Source organism: Sciurus vulgaris (genome assembly GCF_902686455.1).
Source record: "Sciurus vulgaris genome assembly, chromosome: 10".
NCBI lineage: Eukaryota > Metazoa > Chordata > Mammalia > Rodentia > Sciuridae > Sciurus > Sciurus vulgaris.
The window spans coordinates 59279949-59297995 of record NC_136470.1 but is presented as its reverse complement, the minus strand read 5'-3'; the positions used below and the strand labels follow the sequence as shown (position 1 = coordinate 59297995).

General features: G+C 32.2%; 1 protein-coding gene across 8 annotated transcripts in view; it reads right to left on the bottom strand.

Annotated features, from left to right (window-relative positions):
* DZIP3 (DAZ interacting zinc finger protein 3) overlaps positions 1 to 18047 on the bottom strand; it is a 110740-nt gene that overhangs the window by 47023 nt on the left and 45670 nt on the right. For 6 of the 8 annotated variants that reach the window (XM_079101429.1, XM_079101432.1, XM_079101430.1 and 3 more), the window contains exons 8-14: positions 15635 to 15749; positions 12430 to 12549; positions 10995 to 11096; positions 9343 to 9435; positions 8581 to 8633; positions 3761 to 3837; positions 1461 to 2078 (exon numbers count right to left, since the gene is read on the bottom strand). In XM_079101429.1, coding sequence (XP_078957555.1) covers positions 1461 to 2078; positions 3761 to 3837; positions 8581 to 8633; positions 9343 to 9435; positions 10995 to 11096; positions 12430 to 12549; positions 15635 to 15749 — 1178 coding nt within the window. The remainder of the gene's footprint in view (positions 1 to 1460; positions 2079 to 3760; positions 3838 to 8580; positions 8634 to 9342; positions 9436 to 10994; positions 11097 to 12429; positions 12550 to 15634; positions 15750 to 18047) is intronic. The other 2 variants (XM_079101434.1, XM_079101435.1) reach the window with 2 other exon arrangements.

Sequence of the window (18047 nt, the reverse complement as noted above, 5' to 3'; positions counted from 1 at the left end):
AGGAAAGAAAGAAAGATAATAAGAAAACCTGTAATAAAAGAACTCAAACAATAAGCTCTTCAGACTACCCAAGTGAAAACTGTTTGAAATGCCTGGAATTGGTGCTTAAAACCCTTTCCAAATACTAACTCATTTTTATGAGTTTTTGTTATTTAAAATATTAGTACAATAAATGTATTTTAAAAAATACAATTTAAGTCAATTTTTAAGTCAAGGATTCTTACTTATTAATTTTCTCATTTCACTAACCTCTAACTGGAAAAATAAAGACATCCCAGAACCTTCATACAAGGACTGGGGATTGAGGCAAAGCAATTTTCTCTGAAGAAAACCTGGACTATCAACAATTACTAGAAACTAGGGAAACTGTACAATTAAATAGCACAGGTGTGGTCATCAGTTACTAATCAGGCTAATAACTTGGGACAAGAAACATTCATCCAGAATAACACAGCAAGAATTTCAATGATGCAGACAGGTCTTGAACTCTACTGTCCAAGAGGATATCTGAGAAGCAATTCTGGAATGTAGCAAAGAAAGTATGAAGTGTTTCACATATCAAGAGACAAGTCTAGGAATGGAACTGCTGAACTCACTTATAATATTTAATATTTTAATTACCCATAGTAAATGGATAGCTGCTAAAATTTTAAACTAAATATCAAGGTTTGGTTGAAAGGGAGAAGAAACATACACCTATTGATTCTATAAAGGCATCCTCAAATCACTCAGTCACCTATATTTCATAGATTTAGGCATCCTTATTTTTGGAGAAGTGATAAAGCTATTGTACTTAAAAATTGTTAAAGTTGGGCATGGCAGCACATGCCTATAATCCCAGTGACTTGGGAGGCTGAGGCAGGAGAATCACAAGTTAGAGGGCAGCCTGGGCAACTCAGGGAGGTTCTAAGTAACTTAGCAAGATGCTGTCTTAAAATGAAAATAAATAAATAAAAAGGGCTGGGGACAGAGCTCAATAATAAAGAGCTCCTGAGTTAAATCCCATAAGCACAAGAAAAAAAAAAGTCTTAATAATTGTTTTCTCAATATGAAAAAAGAATATTCAGTATTTTTTTTTCCTATGAACACCCTTCTATTTAATGTCATTAATGCCAAGTTTTTAAATTTTCTGCATCATAATATATTTTTATGTTTCTATAAATTTGTTGTTTTCCTCTGAAATATCCTTCCCTCATCTTCTTCATGTGGCTAGCCTCTACATATCATTTAAGAATTCCTTAAGTGTTATATTTTCCAGAAAGTTTTTTTAGACTCCTTTGAGCAAGGATTTCCCACATATTCTGGGAATTACCTTTTTTTTTTTTTTCTATTACCTTCTAAATGAATTTTGTCTACTAAGAATTCAACATCACTGAATCTTCCTACCTTTTGCATTGTGCCTGGCACAGAGCAGACTTTCAATGAAGATTTACTGACTGAAGTAAACAATTACTTAGTACCTTGTTGATAGCAGGATAACATCCTCTGGATGATTTCTGGTACTGGTATGCCTAGGTAGATGGATAGCTGATGGTAATCAAGGGAGATATTCTCAATGGGATTTTCCTTCACTTTGTCAATATCCTCTTGCTTCATCCCAAGTCGCAGAAGAATATCTGAAACTTTTTTCCAAATTGAATTGAATTGTGACTCAGTGAGACCATTCATCAAAATCTCACTGAGGAGGATATCCCTGTATTTGCACAGCCTCAGGATGTCTGCAGACTTAGAGAGATCAGAAGATGGTGGTTCCATATTCCAGCCTTTTTTTGGTGCAGGGAATACGTTCAAATGTTTTATGAGAGCTAATAGGAGGCATAAGTCAAACTGTTTGGACTGTGGTAGCTCCTTGTTTGGGGGGTAAAGAAGATGCCATGATCCACCCAAAGGGTGATTGGTCCAAAGATGGTTGTAGTAGGATTCCAGAACATTCTTGTGTATAAGCAGCTCTTTTTTCAAAAGAGGGGGTGGCATAGCCTCATCAAATATTTGCCGAACAGTGTCAGTACCAGAAATAATAATTATATGAAGCAGATGATAGAAATAATTATAATCAAGTTTGAAGATAGGCATTTCATCTGAAAATGAATTTTGAGAAGTCAAGACATTCCACATTAATCCTTTTTTTCTATGTGCTCTCTGGCATCACATTCTAAGCTCCTGTAGAATAGGAACTATTCCAAAAGAATGAAGCACAGTATAGTGCTTTGCCACAGCCGGTGCTCAATAAACATGCTGCTTTCTATCTAGCTGTCAAAAAACCTAAACAAAAACAGTAAGTACCCAAGCAAAAGTAATCACAAAGACTATTCTCCATCACAAGCCTTTCAACCATTCAAGGTTTTGTTCAAGTAAATGAGCTTTGGCAACCAATAGACATCAAAGTTTTAGGCCTCTCAAGTTCCTAAAATTTTCCAGGAATGATAATTGCAATGTTCAATTATACTTCACTTAAAACAACTATATTTTATCCTAATCAGCACTATTCAATAGAACTTTCTATGACAAACACATTTTATATTTTCATTATCTGATAACTGTCTGCACTGAGCACTGGAAATGTTGCTTGTCTTGAGGAACTGGGTGTTAAATTTTATTTCATTTTTAACTAATCTTTAAACAACCCCATAGACTGGTGATTATCATATTAGACAGCTCAGATCTATATCAAGAAAGATGAAATGATCTAAATCCTTATTACTCAAAGTGTCATCCACAGACCAACAGTAGTATCATCTACCTGGGAGCCTGTCAGAAATGCAGAATCTCAGGCCCCACTACAGATCTACTGAACTGGCACCTGCATTTTAATAAAACCATCAGATTTTATTAAATACATACAAATTTTCTGAAGCGCTGATTTAATAAACTTCATGTTCTTACACCCTCAAATAAATTTAATGATAAAATAAGTAGGTCATTAATGAAATGGAATAAGACAAGAGACTAAATTATTCAGTATTTTTCCAGTTTATTAGTGCTTTCACAAAAAGAAAGTAAACTGAGGTGAACTAGAAAGTAGTAAGAATTTGGTATATGATAATATTGGGTTTTTATATCAATATCAAAATATGCATTTACCATAAATTATGGTTTATTTTATCCTTCATGATTTCATGTTGTAAGAAATTTTTAAATTAACATTTATGCTTTGTGTACTTCACATATCCTGTGGACCTGAACAAAACTAAAAAGAAAATGACTCAAAGAGCTTTCCCTAGGTGGCCAAATAAAGAGCTGTCTGCTATGAGGGATATCCATTTTCCCCTAGCAAAAAGGATTGCCATCGAACTAGTCTTCCCTGAACCAGAGTCCTGTAAGATCTCTAAGTGCTGGAGAGAGTATTTCCTAGTACATTCTTGAATGCTGGCACCTTAGTTTAGACTACTTGGCTCCAGGATGAAAATATTCATTCTTCCCATGTTAGGATGCTCTCAATGGCTGCTTTGTTAAAAGGAAATACAGTATCAAGGGAAGAGGGGTTGGAGGAAAGTTCTGCTGGGGCAAACTTATTGTGTAGTCACAGATACCTAGCATGCAACCCTACAGAATGACAAAGTAATATGAGACCCATATACCTCTTGGTCTTTCTATCTGTGAGTTCTAGCTCACAGAAAGTGCGGCTCACTGGTATAAAACCAAGTCTAGAGAACAGCAAATAAAGGCGATGGCATGTTTGTTAATGGCATGACACTTTACAGAGAAAGTAAAAACTGTTCACAGATTTTTCAAAAGAAGTCATATAAAACTAAAATAATACCTTTTGTATTAAATTTTAAACTGATCTTCGGTCTTATATCAGTATCACTTATTTTCAGAGACATCAACTTCTTATAACTGCAAGTGGAAAAAATTGTTATTGTGAATAATACCAAAGTCTGCTAATATTGTGGTATAAGTATGGTTAAATGGGTATTTTATTCTCTTCCTACTAGAAATAATTCAAAAGCAAAGGAGAAAATTAATAAACAACTATAAAGTGCCAACAAAATCCCACACTATCATTTTCATTGTAATTAAGAGGCAAATAGTATTGGTAGATTCATACAAAAAAGAATCCTGTAAAAAGTTTATTTGCAAAAAGGTTTTGTGGTAGCAGAATAAAAAGAAAAATGGTTTATATCATCAAAACAAAAACAAAAAATAACAAACCTGGAACTTTCGACCTTCCCTTTACCAAATATTTTGGCAATAACTATTCTAAGAGAACCCAGCTTACTCAATGTTATGGTTTAGATAGTAGGTGTCCCCCAAAAGTTCATGTATTAAACAATGCAAGAGAGTTTAAAGGTGAAATGATTGGATTATGAGCATTAACTTAATCAGTACATTAATCCCCTGACAGGGATTAACTAGGTAGGTAACTGTAGGCAGACAGGATATTGCTAGAAGAGGTGGGTCCCTGAGGGTATGCCTTTGGGATATATATTTTGTCCTGAATGAGTGGAACTCTCTCTTTCTCTGCTTAATGGTGCAATGTCTTGAAACATGTTCCTCCACTAAACTCTTCTGCCAAGATGTTCTGCCTCACCTGGGGCCCAGAGAGATGGAGTCAGGTATTTAAGGATTAAGATCTCTGAATCTGTGAGCCCCAAAGTAAACTTTTCCTCCTCTAACTGACCTTGTCAGGTCTTTCGTTCACACAGTGAAAAAGCTGACTACACACTCAATGCCTAGAATTTTTGAAAAATGAAGAAATTGGCATGATATCAACATAAATAATTAGAAAAAATAGAGCAAAGAAGTATCCAAATTTATTAAATATACTTAAGCACCACGTAAATATTGACATTAAGCAGATGAAAAAAACTAGTGTCTTGGCTTTGAAATGAACCCTCCCACAGCAAACAAACAAACAAAAATTTGACAATATTAGACTATAAGTTTCATGATGAAAGAAAGTTTAGTGGTGGTTATTGTCTGTTGTGAATTGATCTTATCTATGGCACCACCTATAACACTTCCAATCATCCACAACACTGGAAAAATTTAAAACTCTGAAGACTATTAAGTTTTAGCTAAGACAATGAGTAAAAGAAATTCTCTTAGACTGCTGATAGAGAGTATAAGTCAGTAAACCACTGTGGAAAACAGCTCAGCAAGATCTAATAAAGGTGAGAATATGCACAAATGGACTAGCAATTTCAATTTTACGTATATATTATGAAAAAATTTCTACCCATATTCAACTACAGACTTGTACAAGAATGTTCATTTATAGCACTATTGTTATAGTCTAAAATTAGACATAACACAAGTATCTGGACCAACAGTAGAATACTATAATGGCTACACATAAAGCAATGAAATGAAGTAATAATAAGACTGAATTATATAAATATAGTTTATAGTTTTAAAATGCATAAAACAAAAATATTTCTATGTATATGATGTTCAAAACTTTTAAAATTATCTTACAAGTAACAATATATTGTTATATATTTATAATACATAATATATATTTATAATATATAATTTTTATATGATTTATAAAATGCTGATAAAACAAATTAAAAACAACAGCACAAAATGTAAGAAGATATTGTTTTAAGATTTTTATACTATATATGAGGTGGTTATCTGAAAATGGACTTGGCAAGTTAAAAATGTATATTGTAAACCCTGGAAAAATTATTGTGGGAGAAAAGATAAAACTAATAACCAAATCAAGAAGGAAAGAAAAAAAAAAAAACAGAAAGGAAAAATTGAAAACAACAAGGAAGACAGTAGATTTAAATTTGATCATAAATAATAGAAAATTTATATGGAATAAAAACCCCAGTTTAAAAGGCAAAGAATGTGAGATCAGATATTTAAAAAAAAAAAAAAAATGCAAGACTATGCCATCTACCAAGAAAACAAAAAATTCTCTTTACATACAATAACATATATAGGTTGAAGTAAATGAATACAAGTGTATATGCCATACAAATACTAATCAGAAATATACAAATCAAAGAAAAATTTTAGAAAAGATAAATATTTAAAGTAGGACTATTAGTAGAGACTGAGAATGTTATTTAACAATAAAGGAATCAAATCATCAAGAAAAAATACAATATTAAATGTGTATGTAGCATCTAAAAAACAGCTTCAAAATACACAGACAACAGAAAAAGACAAAATAACAATAGCAGTTTCAACATTTCCCTCTGAGGAACTAAAATTAATATGATACACAACACTGAAATGAAACCATAAAATACCTTTGTCTAATGTAGAGAATACTCTGCACATTTGGAATATAGATCCCAAATAGAACATTCATGAAAATATATAGTATGAATCATATAGCAAGCCTCCACAAATTTAACAACAAAAAAACCTATATAGAACTAGAAAATATATTCTGCAATCACATAAAATTAAAACTAGGAACCAATATGTAGAAAGACAGCCAAAAGATTCCCCAAATATTTGGCAAATAGGCAACATTATTTCCAAATAACCCATGGTACACGTATACACACACACACACACACACACACACACACACACAGGAAATCAGAATACATTCTGAGTTGAATGAAAATAATAATAACTATAAACTTCTATGTATCAAGTGCATGGGACACAGTAAAAGTAGTACTTAATGTGACATCAGTTTATAAAGAAAACTAGCTTGAATCAATAAAAGCTTTCTTCTTAAGAAAGAGAAAAACAGACTAAACCCAAACAAGCAGAAGCAAAATAACAAAGAGCAGAAATCAGTGAAACTGAAAATAAAAAAGCATAAGAGAAAAATCAGTGAAATGAAAACTGACTCTAAAAGATTAGCACGATTGATAAATCTCTAGTGAGAATGGTCAAGAAAAAAAGAAGACAAAAGATAAATATTGTCAATATCAGAAATGAAAAAGGTGGTATCTATCACTACTGATACAAACTCTCTGTCTGAAGAAATCAGAAAATTGAAGCCATGGAACTATGACCACTGAAGAAATGAGAGAATACCAGAAGGAAAAGAGAGAAAGAGAAGATATCTCCAAATTTCTATCCAAATCTTGACTGATCATTATACAACAGCTGTGTTTGATCAAATGTGGAACAAATCCAAAGCAGCTCAGATAATGGCAAAATATCTGGACTAAGACTGGAACCATTATCCAAGATAAAAAAGAGTTCATAGTTTACAAACAGCCAAATAAACTGCCTATCAAAACAAAAGTAAATTATTCACTGGAGAATAATGGAAATCAAAATCTCTACATCTATTATGGCTTTACTGGGTACCAACTATATGCCGGTCTTAAAGCTATGTGCTGAGAATATAGGAGTAAGCCATGGTTCTTGTCTTCATAGATGTTATAGTCAAAGGGTGAAGACAGCCAAGAAAGTATAATAAATTTGTAAATGTTTTGACAGAAGTAGAAGGAATGAATACATGATAGAAACACCTACTTTCATCTAAGTAAGACTGTTTAGTAGTTTTAACTAGGTAAAGTCAAAGCAGCAAAGTATCCCAGGTAAGGCTCACAATATAGTAAAATAGTTTTATTTCCAAATAAAAATCTGGAGATTTCTTGAGATGGCATGCCCAAGAAACTAAAATAAGTTCAGTATAGTTGATGCAGAGTATGTAAGGGTTCAACAGAATAACAAAAGATGACACTAGCAAGCTTAGCAGGGTCCAAAATGCCTGAAGAGCCAGACTAAGAAATCTGAATTTAAATTTTAAGAGCAATGAGAAGACTATGATATATTTCCTATCACAAAAGTGATGTATTTCAATTTTTATTTCAGAAAAATCCTATAGATAGCTATGTAAACAACAGACTAGAGAAAGGCAAGGTTAGGAAAAAAACTTGTTAAGAAGCTATTTTAGAATTCCATGTAAGAAACAATGATAATCTAATTTTGTTAAGGGAGCAGGCAGGGCAGAAATAAATAAAAAGTTCCAATATATTTAAGAAGTCAAACTTTAAGAGTTACAGAGTAGTGCTGGGAAAAAGATCAAGTGTTTATATTGGGGCATGCTAGATACAGATATGGGTTTCATTAACTAAAAAGCGAAAATATTGCCTATGACATCAAAGCAATGTCTGAAAATGGTATGTATTTTATACTTTAAATAGAAGAAAAAGAATAAATGAATTTGAATAACTTCATATAGAAAATTTTCATTTTAATAGCATACTTTATACCTCTATGAATTTCTAGCTTAAAAATGTGTGTGTGTGTGTGTGTGTGTAATAATTCAGGTTTTTAAAAACTTCCTCATCTAAGGAACAGAAAGATTATAATTCTGAGATTAGCTAAGAGGTCTGGATGAACTTTGAAGAAAGTTTTTTAACAAACAAACTTAATAATTTTAAGAAAAACATGTTTTGTTTTCAGGTAAGAATTACTTTCACACTTAAAAGTATCCACATAATTTATCCTTCCCTGCTTTACAATATAAATGTATACAGCAGTGGGCATAGAAGGGGAAACAAAAGCAGTTCAATTTGACCTTTTCATATACCTAAATACTACCTTAAAACTTAATGATGCTCTAACAGGTGACATAACACAGAAATAGCAACTAAAAATACTTATATGCTCAGAAAAAAGTAAAAGAATTTTTTCTTTCAAGCTTACCTTGCTCCTAAATTTTCAATGGTTATATATTCATCCTTTCTTACAACTTCAAACTGCAAGTAATGGGAAAAAAAAATAGCCCTAAAGTAGTTCAATTTAAAAAATTCTTTAATGTTAGTTCTTAGCCTTAACACTTGAAATGAGACAATGAGAATAAATCAATAGTGGATATAAAACAGAAAACATAATTAAAAGGTGAGCAACACATGATCCTGTTGAAACAACAAACTAGAGTGGTCCTTAGAACAATTCAACTTTACATCACTAGAGAATCTAAATGCCAAATTTGAAATATAAAAATAGCATATCTAAGAGAAAAGAAGTAAATGAGATTAATTTCTATTCATAATTTAGTAAGACGTTTCATTTATTAAAAATAAAATGTATACCATTTGAGTGCACTGTGATAAGTAGTATATGGGTTGTTCTATGGATATTTCCATAGGAAGATATTTACAGACTATAAGAATTTCAGAAAGTAAAATCATTTTTAACCTTACATAGCACAGAAATAAATACATTAGCATCCTTAGTTCATGATACTTTCCCTCATTCATATGCACATGGCATATTTATTGTTTCTCTTTACTTTTTTTAACTTCTTTATTCTTAAAGACCATTTAAATACCACTTTACATAAATCACAGGAATACACAGGGCAAAGAGAATATGACTAGGATCCTATTATGATTCCAAAATCTATTTCAAATCAAAAAATACTTCCAGTAAAGGAAATCAAGAAAAATTTTAAAAGATACTCACCAAAATTTTAACAATTCCAGGTACATCACATTGTAGCATTCTTACCATGTCACCTGTACATCCTTCCTTCAAACATTTTTTCCCACTAAAACTCTGAAGTTAATGGAAAAAAAAATAAAAACCATTAATGTGCAAATATGAATAAACTTAAATAAATAAAAGGGTAGAAGCAAAGGTTACCACGTAGTAAACTAACAAGTGAACACACATTTGGGAGTTGTTCAAAGATGATCCATTTTGTATATCAATGGATACTCTATTTAAAATGTATGATTTCACTTTCTTTTCCACTCATTTCTATTCCAAAATCTTTAAGAAGCTATATTACAGCTTAAAATGTATTTGCTGCTCCAGGGAAAGCAACTTTATGTAACATGTTCTAATAAAGTAAGTATAAAAGAACAGTGACTTTCTATCAGATCCTTGAGGATTCCAGAGAAAATAGAAAAATATGAATGTTGAATCATTCCTTTCTCTGGTTCTGACTTTGCCATTTCTTCAGGTTAAGTTTTACGTTTCTCTCACTTCTCTTTCTAAAACTGAGCAATATTAATCGTCTCAATAATAAAAGAAATTGAAGAAGTATTTACATAACCACTTAAAAATGAACAGTAATGCCTTAAATGATTGTACAGTTTATAATGCCAGTTCCTCACAACAACCCTATAAAGTAGGTTTACCTTATCCTCACTTTAGAACTTAGAAAAATTTGTCTTGGAGTGGTTAAGTTACCAGTCTAATGTAATAAAATTAGTTAAGTGTCTTAATCCAGACTTGAACCCAGACTTCCCAAGTCTATAATCAGTGTTTTTCTAATATACCACAATTACTTTATAAGGTTTTCCTATTGTTTGCATAATGTAAACCCTATAGAATCAAAATTATAGACCCAACTTATGGTCACTAGCTCACTAAAGAAAAATACAGATTTGTGTTTTGGAATTCCACTTCAATTTTAGTGGGACTGAAGAGTATTGTATAAGTAGTAACTAAATATAAACAAATCCAAATATCAAGACAAATTTGTCCTTGTTCTCAACCCCTAAAAATAAAAATTATCACTAGGCATGGTGGTGCACACGTATAATCCCAGGGCTCAGCTTGGGAGGCTGAGGCAGGAGATCACAGGTTCAAAACCAACCTCAGCAACTATTATTAGCAAGGCTAATAAACTTTGTAAGACCCTGTCTCAAAATAAAAAATAAAAAGAGCTGGGAATGTGGCTCGGTAGTTGAGTGCCCCTGAGTTTAATTCCTGGTACCCTTGCCCAAAAAAAAAGAAATTATCCTTAAAATTGTGTAATTATTCTTTCTGTATATTTATTAAGTAATTCCACTCTTTGATTTTATATCCTTTATGTGAATATATGCAACAATATTTGTATTTTTGGTATAAACTTCAAGAGGCAAGAAAATGAATTGTTAAAATCACTAGGTAAAACAACTAGCAGAATATCTGCTACAAAGAGCTACTTAATAAATAATTATGATGAATGAAGAGTAATGATGAGAAGATAATCTTCAGAGAAAAATGAGAAGAAAATGGAGACAGGAAAATATATACATGAAGAAATGAATAGAAAGAGGACAAAATGGGGAAGGGAAGAAGAAATGCTGTAGCAAAGCTTTAAGACAGAAAAGCAAGTATAATACCTGATCATGTTCGCCTGGATATTTTAAATTCTTGAACTTTTTCCAACAAATTTTATGGAAATAAATACAGCAACTTTTACTGCACATTAACTGAAAAAATCCCTTGAAAAAATAAAAGTAAGCAATTGATACGGAAATAAACAGTAATTCATGTAGATACAGAAAATACCACCTCCTCAAGTTACTTTTAAAAAATATTCTATAAATGATGTTTTACGTGGCATTCAAAATTTACCAACAGAAATCACTGAAGAACTTTACATGTTATTTTTACAACAAAGAAAAATTAGGACAGTTTAAAAAAGGGCAATGATTTGAACAAGTCAATGTAATATTTTCCATATGCTATGTACAATAAAAGAGCAGAAACCCAGAGTGATCTCTGTTGAGAAATATACTATCTATCCCTCTTTTTCTTCATTTTTACATCTTCCTTTCTTCCAGTTCCAATTCCATACCATTATTCTTTAAATCTTTTATAACTCATCACCAGACCTCTGATTTGTTCCTTAGCAACAGACAGCTCCTGGGCTACTGTGTTATCCCAGGATATGGATATGTTTGTCCTTCCCATTATGCCCTCCCTAGGAACTATAGCCCTGTTTTTCTTTATATAGGAATCCTGATTATATTACAAAAATTGAAGCTGCATGTCCAGCACTTTACTTTCCCAGGCTTTTCTGGGAAACCTCAGGACCATAGTACCATGTTACCTAAACCAATAATGAATATGCTTGGTTTTGAGAACTGTACCTTACCCAGCTGGCTTATTAATTCCTGTCTTTATCTTAAGGAATATATCTTTGTCTTTTCCATTTGTTACAGACATTCCTTGCAAGTGAGACTGCAGTTACCTTACAGAAGTGGTATTTGATTTGCACTGATAGTCACATCTTCTTATCCCATCTTATGATTTAGAACAGTTTTATTCTGATTTGATCTAGAGAGATCTATACAGAGTATTGTGATTGTTGAATTTATTCAAGTTAAAACTCTAGGGTTTCATTCCCTCTCCCAACTATAACTTATTTAATATTATAATTCCTGAAGAGAGACAACTTTTCTCTTCATTAAAATGCTACTATTCTTAATCTCTAACATTCTAACTATGAAGTAAAAGAATTTCTGGATCATTTATGATCCAGAATGTATCCTGTATGATTACAGGATAATAGTTATAATTTCAGAGGTATGTGTTACAAAAACCTTAGCAAAACCAATTCATTTTTAATTAACTTACAGAACATAAATAATTATTGCTCATTTTGAATCGAAGTTACCAGAGATAATCAAACATCTTCTCAATGGCATTACCATTGTAATTAAGTTAAATACTCTTTTAAAATAGTATTTTGGTACATGATGATATAATAATTTTATCTAAGTTAATTTTATAATCACATTAAAATACTCAGTTAATTATTAAATATGGTACCTTATAATTGGTGTTCTTTAAAATATCAGCTTCACAAGATCGTTCACAATCTAGATAACTACAAATGGTCTGTTTCATTATATTACTTTCAGTTGTCTTGATAAAATTATTGAGAAGATCCTGGATTTCAAAATAAAAAAATTCTCATGAATAACAACAAATTAAAATAATAATACTTCCAAAGTTTTCCTTAGGTAATATGTCCACATCATACTCCCTTTTGAAGGATTTGTATTTTAAAAATAGTAATAGAACTTTTTTCCCCACATGCAAAGTAAATAAAATTGTAAATACTGAATTTTACACTGAGTGATATAAACATGGAGAAAGGAGAGAATATGTTTAAGGCTATACTTCTTTTCACCATCTAATGTAGAGTATAACACTTGGCATGTTCCTATCAAGAATTACTTGCTTGAAGATTATATACATATAAATTATATATACAAAATGTATCTCAATATCAGGACTGGCCCCTAAGACACTACACTGGCAAATGTATAATACAAAAATATGCTTTCAACTGCCAAGAGTCACAACTTGAAATATAATTCTAATTTAAAAATGCTTATCAGTGAAACACATTATCAGGTCTAAGCTAACACGGTCATTGACACTTATCCTTTAGAGGGATAGTATTGGAAGATTTCAAATAGTATTACTGTTAATATTCTGAGGGCATATAATTATTTCATGAATACTAGTCAAATGCAGGAAGATAAAGATGAAAATATTTGCAAAAAGATAAAACAAAATGACAAAGAACACATGGAAATATTAGATAATCAGTTCAATATACAGAGTATTATTCTGACAAAAAATAACAAGGAAATATTAGATAATTGGTTCAATATACAGAGTATGTGAATAATAGGCATTTCAGAAATGAGAAAACTAAAGAAATTATCAAATACATAAATCGAGAAAATATCATTGGGGACACACAAGATAGCCTTTAAAAACTCTCAGAAAGAAAATGGAAAAAAAAAAAATGAAACAGGTCACATGTAAAAGGCTGAAAACCAGAATGGCATCAGATTTTTTCAAAAGCAATATTGGAAGCTAGAAGATAAAAGAAAAACATTTTTAAAAAATGAAGCAAAATTTTTTTCAACCTACAGGTCTATGACCAGACAAGATATAGTAAGGTATACAAAGATAAATTATTTTGAGACTTAAAGTTGTTCAAAAATTAACTTCCTAATCAAGCACTCTTTTATGGAAAGCTGCTGCAGGAGGTGTACCACAAAAACCAGGAAGCAAACTAGAAAGAGAAAAATTGAGTTCTGACACATCTACACAGGGGAGAGGTAAAGAAAATCCCTAGGATGAGGACAATTTAATAAAAACTTAAAACTACTCGTAAGATGGGAGCTGTCATGTGTGTGTGTGTGTGTGTGTGTGTGTGTGTGTGTGTGTGTATGAGTAAAAGAGATGTATTCTGTATAAAAGAGCTAAATCCTTTTCTTTCATAGTGGAAAGTCAAGAATAAATTTTAAAATACAGTATTTTTTTTGAAAAATAGGTAAAAATCAAAGAAAAATGACTAGAGACTTAGAAGGAGTCAACTATAGGAAGCAGGAATGGCAGTCAGAGATGATAGACTAAGAACTCTTTAAGTCTTTTTTAATGATTTCTGTTAAACTACAAATATGTATTACATTGCATAATACAAAAATTCACTGACCATAATCTGGATAATATAGAAAATTATTTTAAAAGGAGGAAAAACACTAAAGAACAGTCAAGATGATGCAGGGGATGCTTTAGGTGACACAGTTTAATATTTAAAAAGTGTACAAAATTATTATCAAAGTTAAACTTCATGTTTATCTTGACAATGCCAAAGGCCATCTATGAAGTCTATTGATAACTGAAAAAGATATACAAAATATTCCATGGGCTGTGAATGTAGTGGTTGAGTGCTTCCCTAGCATGTGTGAGACCCTGGGTGTATACACACACACACACACACACACACACACACGCGTGTGCGCGCGCGCGCGCACACACACACAATTCCATTGTGATTGGGATTTCTGATTTTTCCTTTTAGTTCTGTAAACTTTTGTCCTATATATTTTGGGACTATATTACTAGGTATATATAAATTTTGAATTGTTATAGCTTCCAGGATAATCTAATCTCATTTTTTTAATGAAATGGCCCTTTAGTTTAAGGGATGCTTTTGGCCTTAAAGACAACTAAAATATAAGCATACAAGGTTTAAAGTAAAAGTCTAGAAAAAGATATTCCATTCAAACATTAACCAGGAAAAACCTGGTAGAGCTATCTTCATATTAAACAAATTAAAAAGAGACCTACATGGCATTGAATAAAAATTACCCAAAATATAAAGAAAAAAGGTGTGGGAAACTGGGACTCTTACTGTCTTAAGAATATAAACTGGTATAATTTCCTGAGAGAATATATAGAAATATATTATCAACAACTTTATAAGCGTATAAATACTTGTTTTACAATTCCAACTTTGAAAATTTATTCCAAGGGAATGATGCGAGAAATATGCAATATCACTTTATATAAAGAGTTAAAAACTGAAATGTTTAGGCAAACTAAATGTTTAATAGCAGGGAATGGTTAAGAAAATTAAAGTGCAATTGCAAAAATCATATTATATAATAATCTAATTACTAGAAAATTAAAACACTATACATTTTTAGACTACAAATAAATGTGTATAATATACCAATTTAGCAAAAATAAAGGGTATAAAAAATAAAGGGTATGAGTGTTTACATGCATATTTGTATATGTGGATAGAGGTAAATGAAAAAGCTAACAATTGTTTCTCCACTGAACAAACACACATAAATTTTACTTTTATCTGTGGACAATTTTACATTTTCCAAATTTTCTGAATGAAAGCTTTTAGTGTATTATGATTTAAATTAGGTAACAAAATAATAATTAGGAAAAAAAATGCCACCTATTACATTTGGTTCTATCCATGAAGTACTAGACTAGTATGGATATTAACTTTCCTGTTGTGGGAAAATGCTGCTTCTCTCTACTTGTTGAATCATACTTACACTCTGTATAGAATAGATAATGAACTCAAAGTTGTTTCTTAAAAGTTAATTTCCAATAAAAGTGGGTGCTTGCTACAGAATGCAGTTTTGAAATAAAATTTATCAAATATGATTCCAGTCAGATGAAATATTATTCCTAAATAATTTCTTACTTTAAAAGTTGTGGGTAAATCTCCATCTTCTGTAGGATCTATATCAAACCAATGATCATTTGCATCTCCAATTTCTTGTAAGCTTTTATGAAATTCAAGCAGTCCTCCATTATACCTGCAAGACATTTTAAAATAAGGTTAGTCTGAATGTAACTCTAATACTGTATAGTTTAACCCTCGAGGCGGCTGAGGGGCAGGGGTACCCCCAGCCACAACTTTTATAGTTACAGCAGGCCCCTATAGTTGGTCTTATCTGCCGGGTGGATTCCTGATTTTACGGTGGAGATTCTCTCAGGGTTGAGGCTCATCTCACGCTCACGTACTCCTCAAACCCTTCTCGGCTTTTATCCAGCACACACATTGGTGCTTGTGTGACGACATGATCAATGTGCTGCCCCTCATCTCCAGCCCAGTACTCTGACTTGGGATGCCCTGGCCACAGACTCAGCTCTATCAGTCCCCACCATGGAATCTGGGTCCTCCAATCTGGCAGATTCCACCCTGGGAACCCTTCGCCTGACCCCTGGTACTTAAAGCCATCAAAATCCGTTTGTGTAATGGCACACAGCTTCCGTGAGCGAGCGGGCAGATGGAAAGGGATTCCTTATCTTCACTTCTCTTCTTTCTTGCTTCTTGGCTCTTCCTGCAGGCTCAAGCGCCTCCAGACCCTGCTTCTCCGTCTTCCCCTGCATCCCCATATAAGCAGTCCCATTCCCCACAAGTAGTGGGAGATAATTGTTTGACAATTTTCTGCATTCAAACCTAAATTAATTACTAACCAGGAAAAAGGGTTAAAAGGATTTAAGCATCAAGTTTCTGCTAGAACATTTTAGCCCCTTTCAGATTCAGATCTCAGTCAAGGCTTACATTGAAATGTAAATGAAGCAAGGTGCAGTGGGCCAGTCTCAAACCCAAAGGAAAAAAAAGTGTCCATTTTAAATTTCTTCTGGGCTTCAACTCAGAATACTTTTCTCTCCTCATTTTCTCATGCTATAATTAATGACCATTATCATTTTTCTTCAATTTTCAAAAATTTGACAATTTTTGATCAGTTCTTTTCATCCAACTCTAGAGTTATTTTTGAACATCCATTACATTGCAATGGAGATAAGCATTACAAGGCCTTTGCTTTTGTGTTAATAAGTGCACATAAAAATTAAAATTTTAAAAATGGATCCAAATATTTTAATTCACGTGATTTAAAGAGGTTCAATTTAAATTGGGTAAACTAATAGAAGTAAAATGTCTTTAAAATTAACTCACAAGTCTCTAGGTGGTCACACTAATAAAATATTGATGTTTATAAAATGTCTAACATCAATTTTTCTAGGACTTTTCTTCAACAAGAAAGAGACGGCAAATACTGTTGGTACACTTGTCTGATATCTTGGTTTTTTTTACAATGAGTGAATTAGAGTTGACATGCTATGGGATTACTCAAATGTGTTTGTTAGAGACATCTAATTAATTTACAAAGTTATTCCATGGAGTAACATACTTAAAAACATTATTCTTTGTATATTAAATGTGTTCATATTTTCCAGGTATACAAACCTTTAAAGCAGAAAATTTATCAACCTGCTATTTTCCAAATTAAACTTGTCTGTAATGGTAAACCTATCATTTAATGTTCTCTTATAGGACCTGTCATTAATAGGGTATATGTAAAATTTGTTAAATGTATTTCTAAAAGTTATTGAGAGCCTGATTTGTTTAAAGGTTAAGCATGAAAGCATTTTACCACTTTGCCACACAAAAGGAAACTTAAAAGCTCTCTCAGCCTTTCTTTAATTCATGGTTCAGATATAATGTTAAATTGCGTTAACTAATGTTCATATAGACTCAGGCATCAATATATGTAAACTTCTTAAAATGACATTTAAGAAAGAGTGTAATGCACAGTAGCAAAAATGGGACAACAGTGACTAAGATTGGGTTCTCTGATGACCTCATGGCTGTGGCATGCCTGATGCCTGGGAGTGCTCCTGTGCAAGGGGCACAAGATGCCTAACTGCTGTGGCAGTACATTGATCTCAGGCACACAGCTCTTGGGCAGGAAGGAATTCTTTTGCTATATAACCAGTGTTTCATCAGCTAGTAGAGATCTCTACTAAATGTTGTGTTTACATTCTTGATAACCTGGACAATAACGTTAAAGTTCCCAAATAAAGGCCTTGTCTTCTCCAGCCTTTGGTAGGCCTTGTTATGGGAACAAACTAAATTTGAGAAATAATGTCCAGCCTCCACAGACTACTGCTTTCAACTCAGTACACTGTAAAATGAGAAGATGGAAACGTTTAAAGAATTCTCACTTCCTCTAGAAATCAGGGTAGACTATGCTGAAAATGAGGCCTGGGATTTAGTCATAAGGGTAGAATTACAAAGAAGATCAAATGCACAGCCTCAAAAGGTC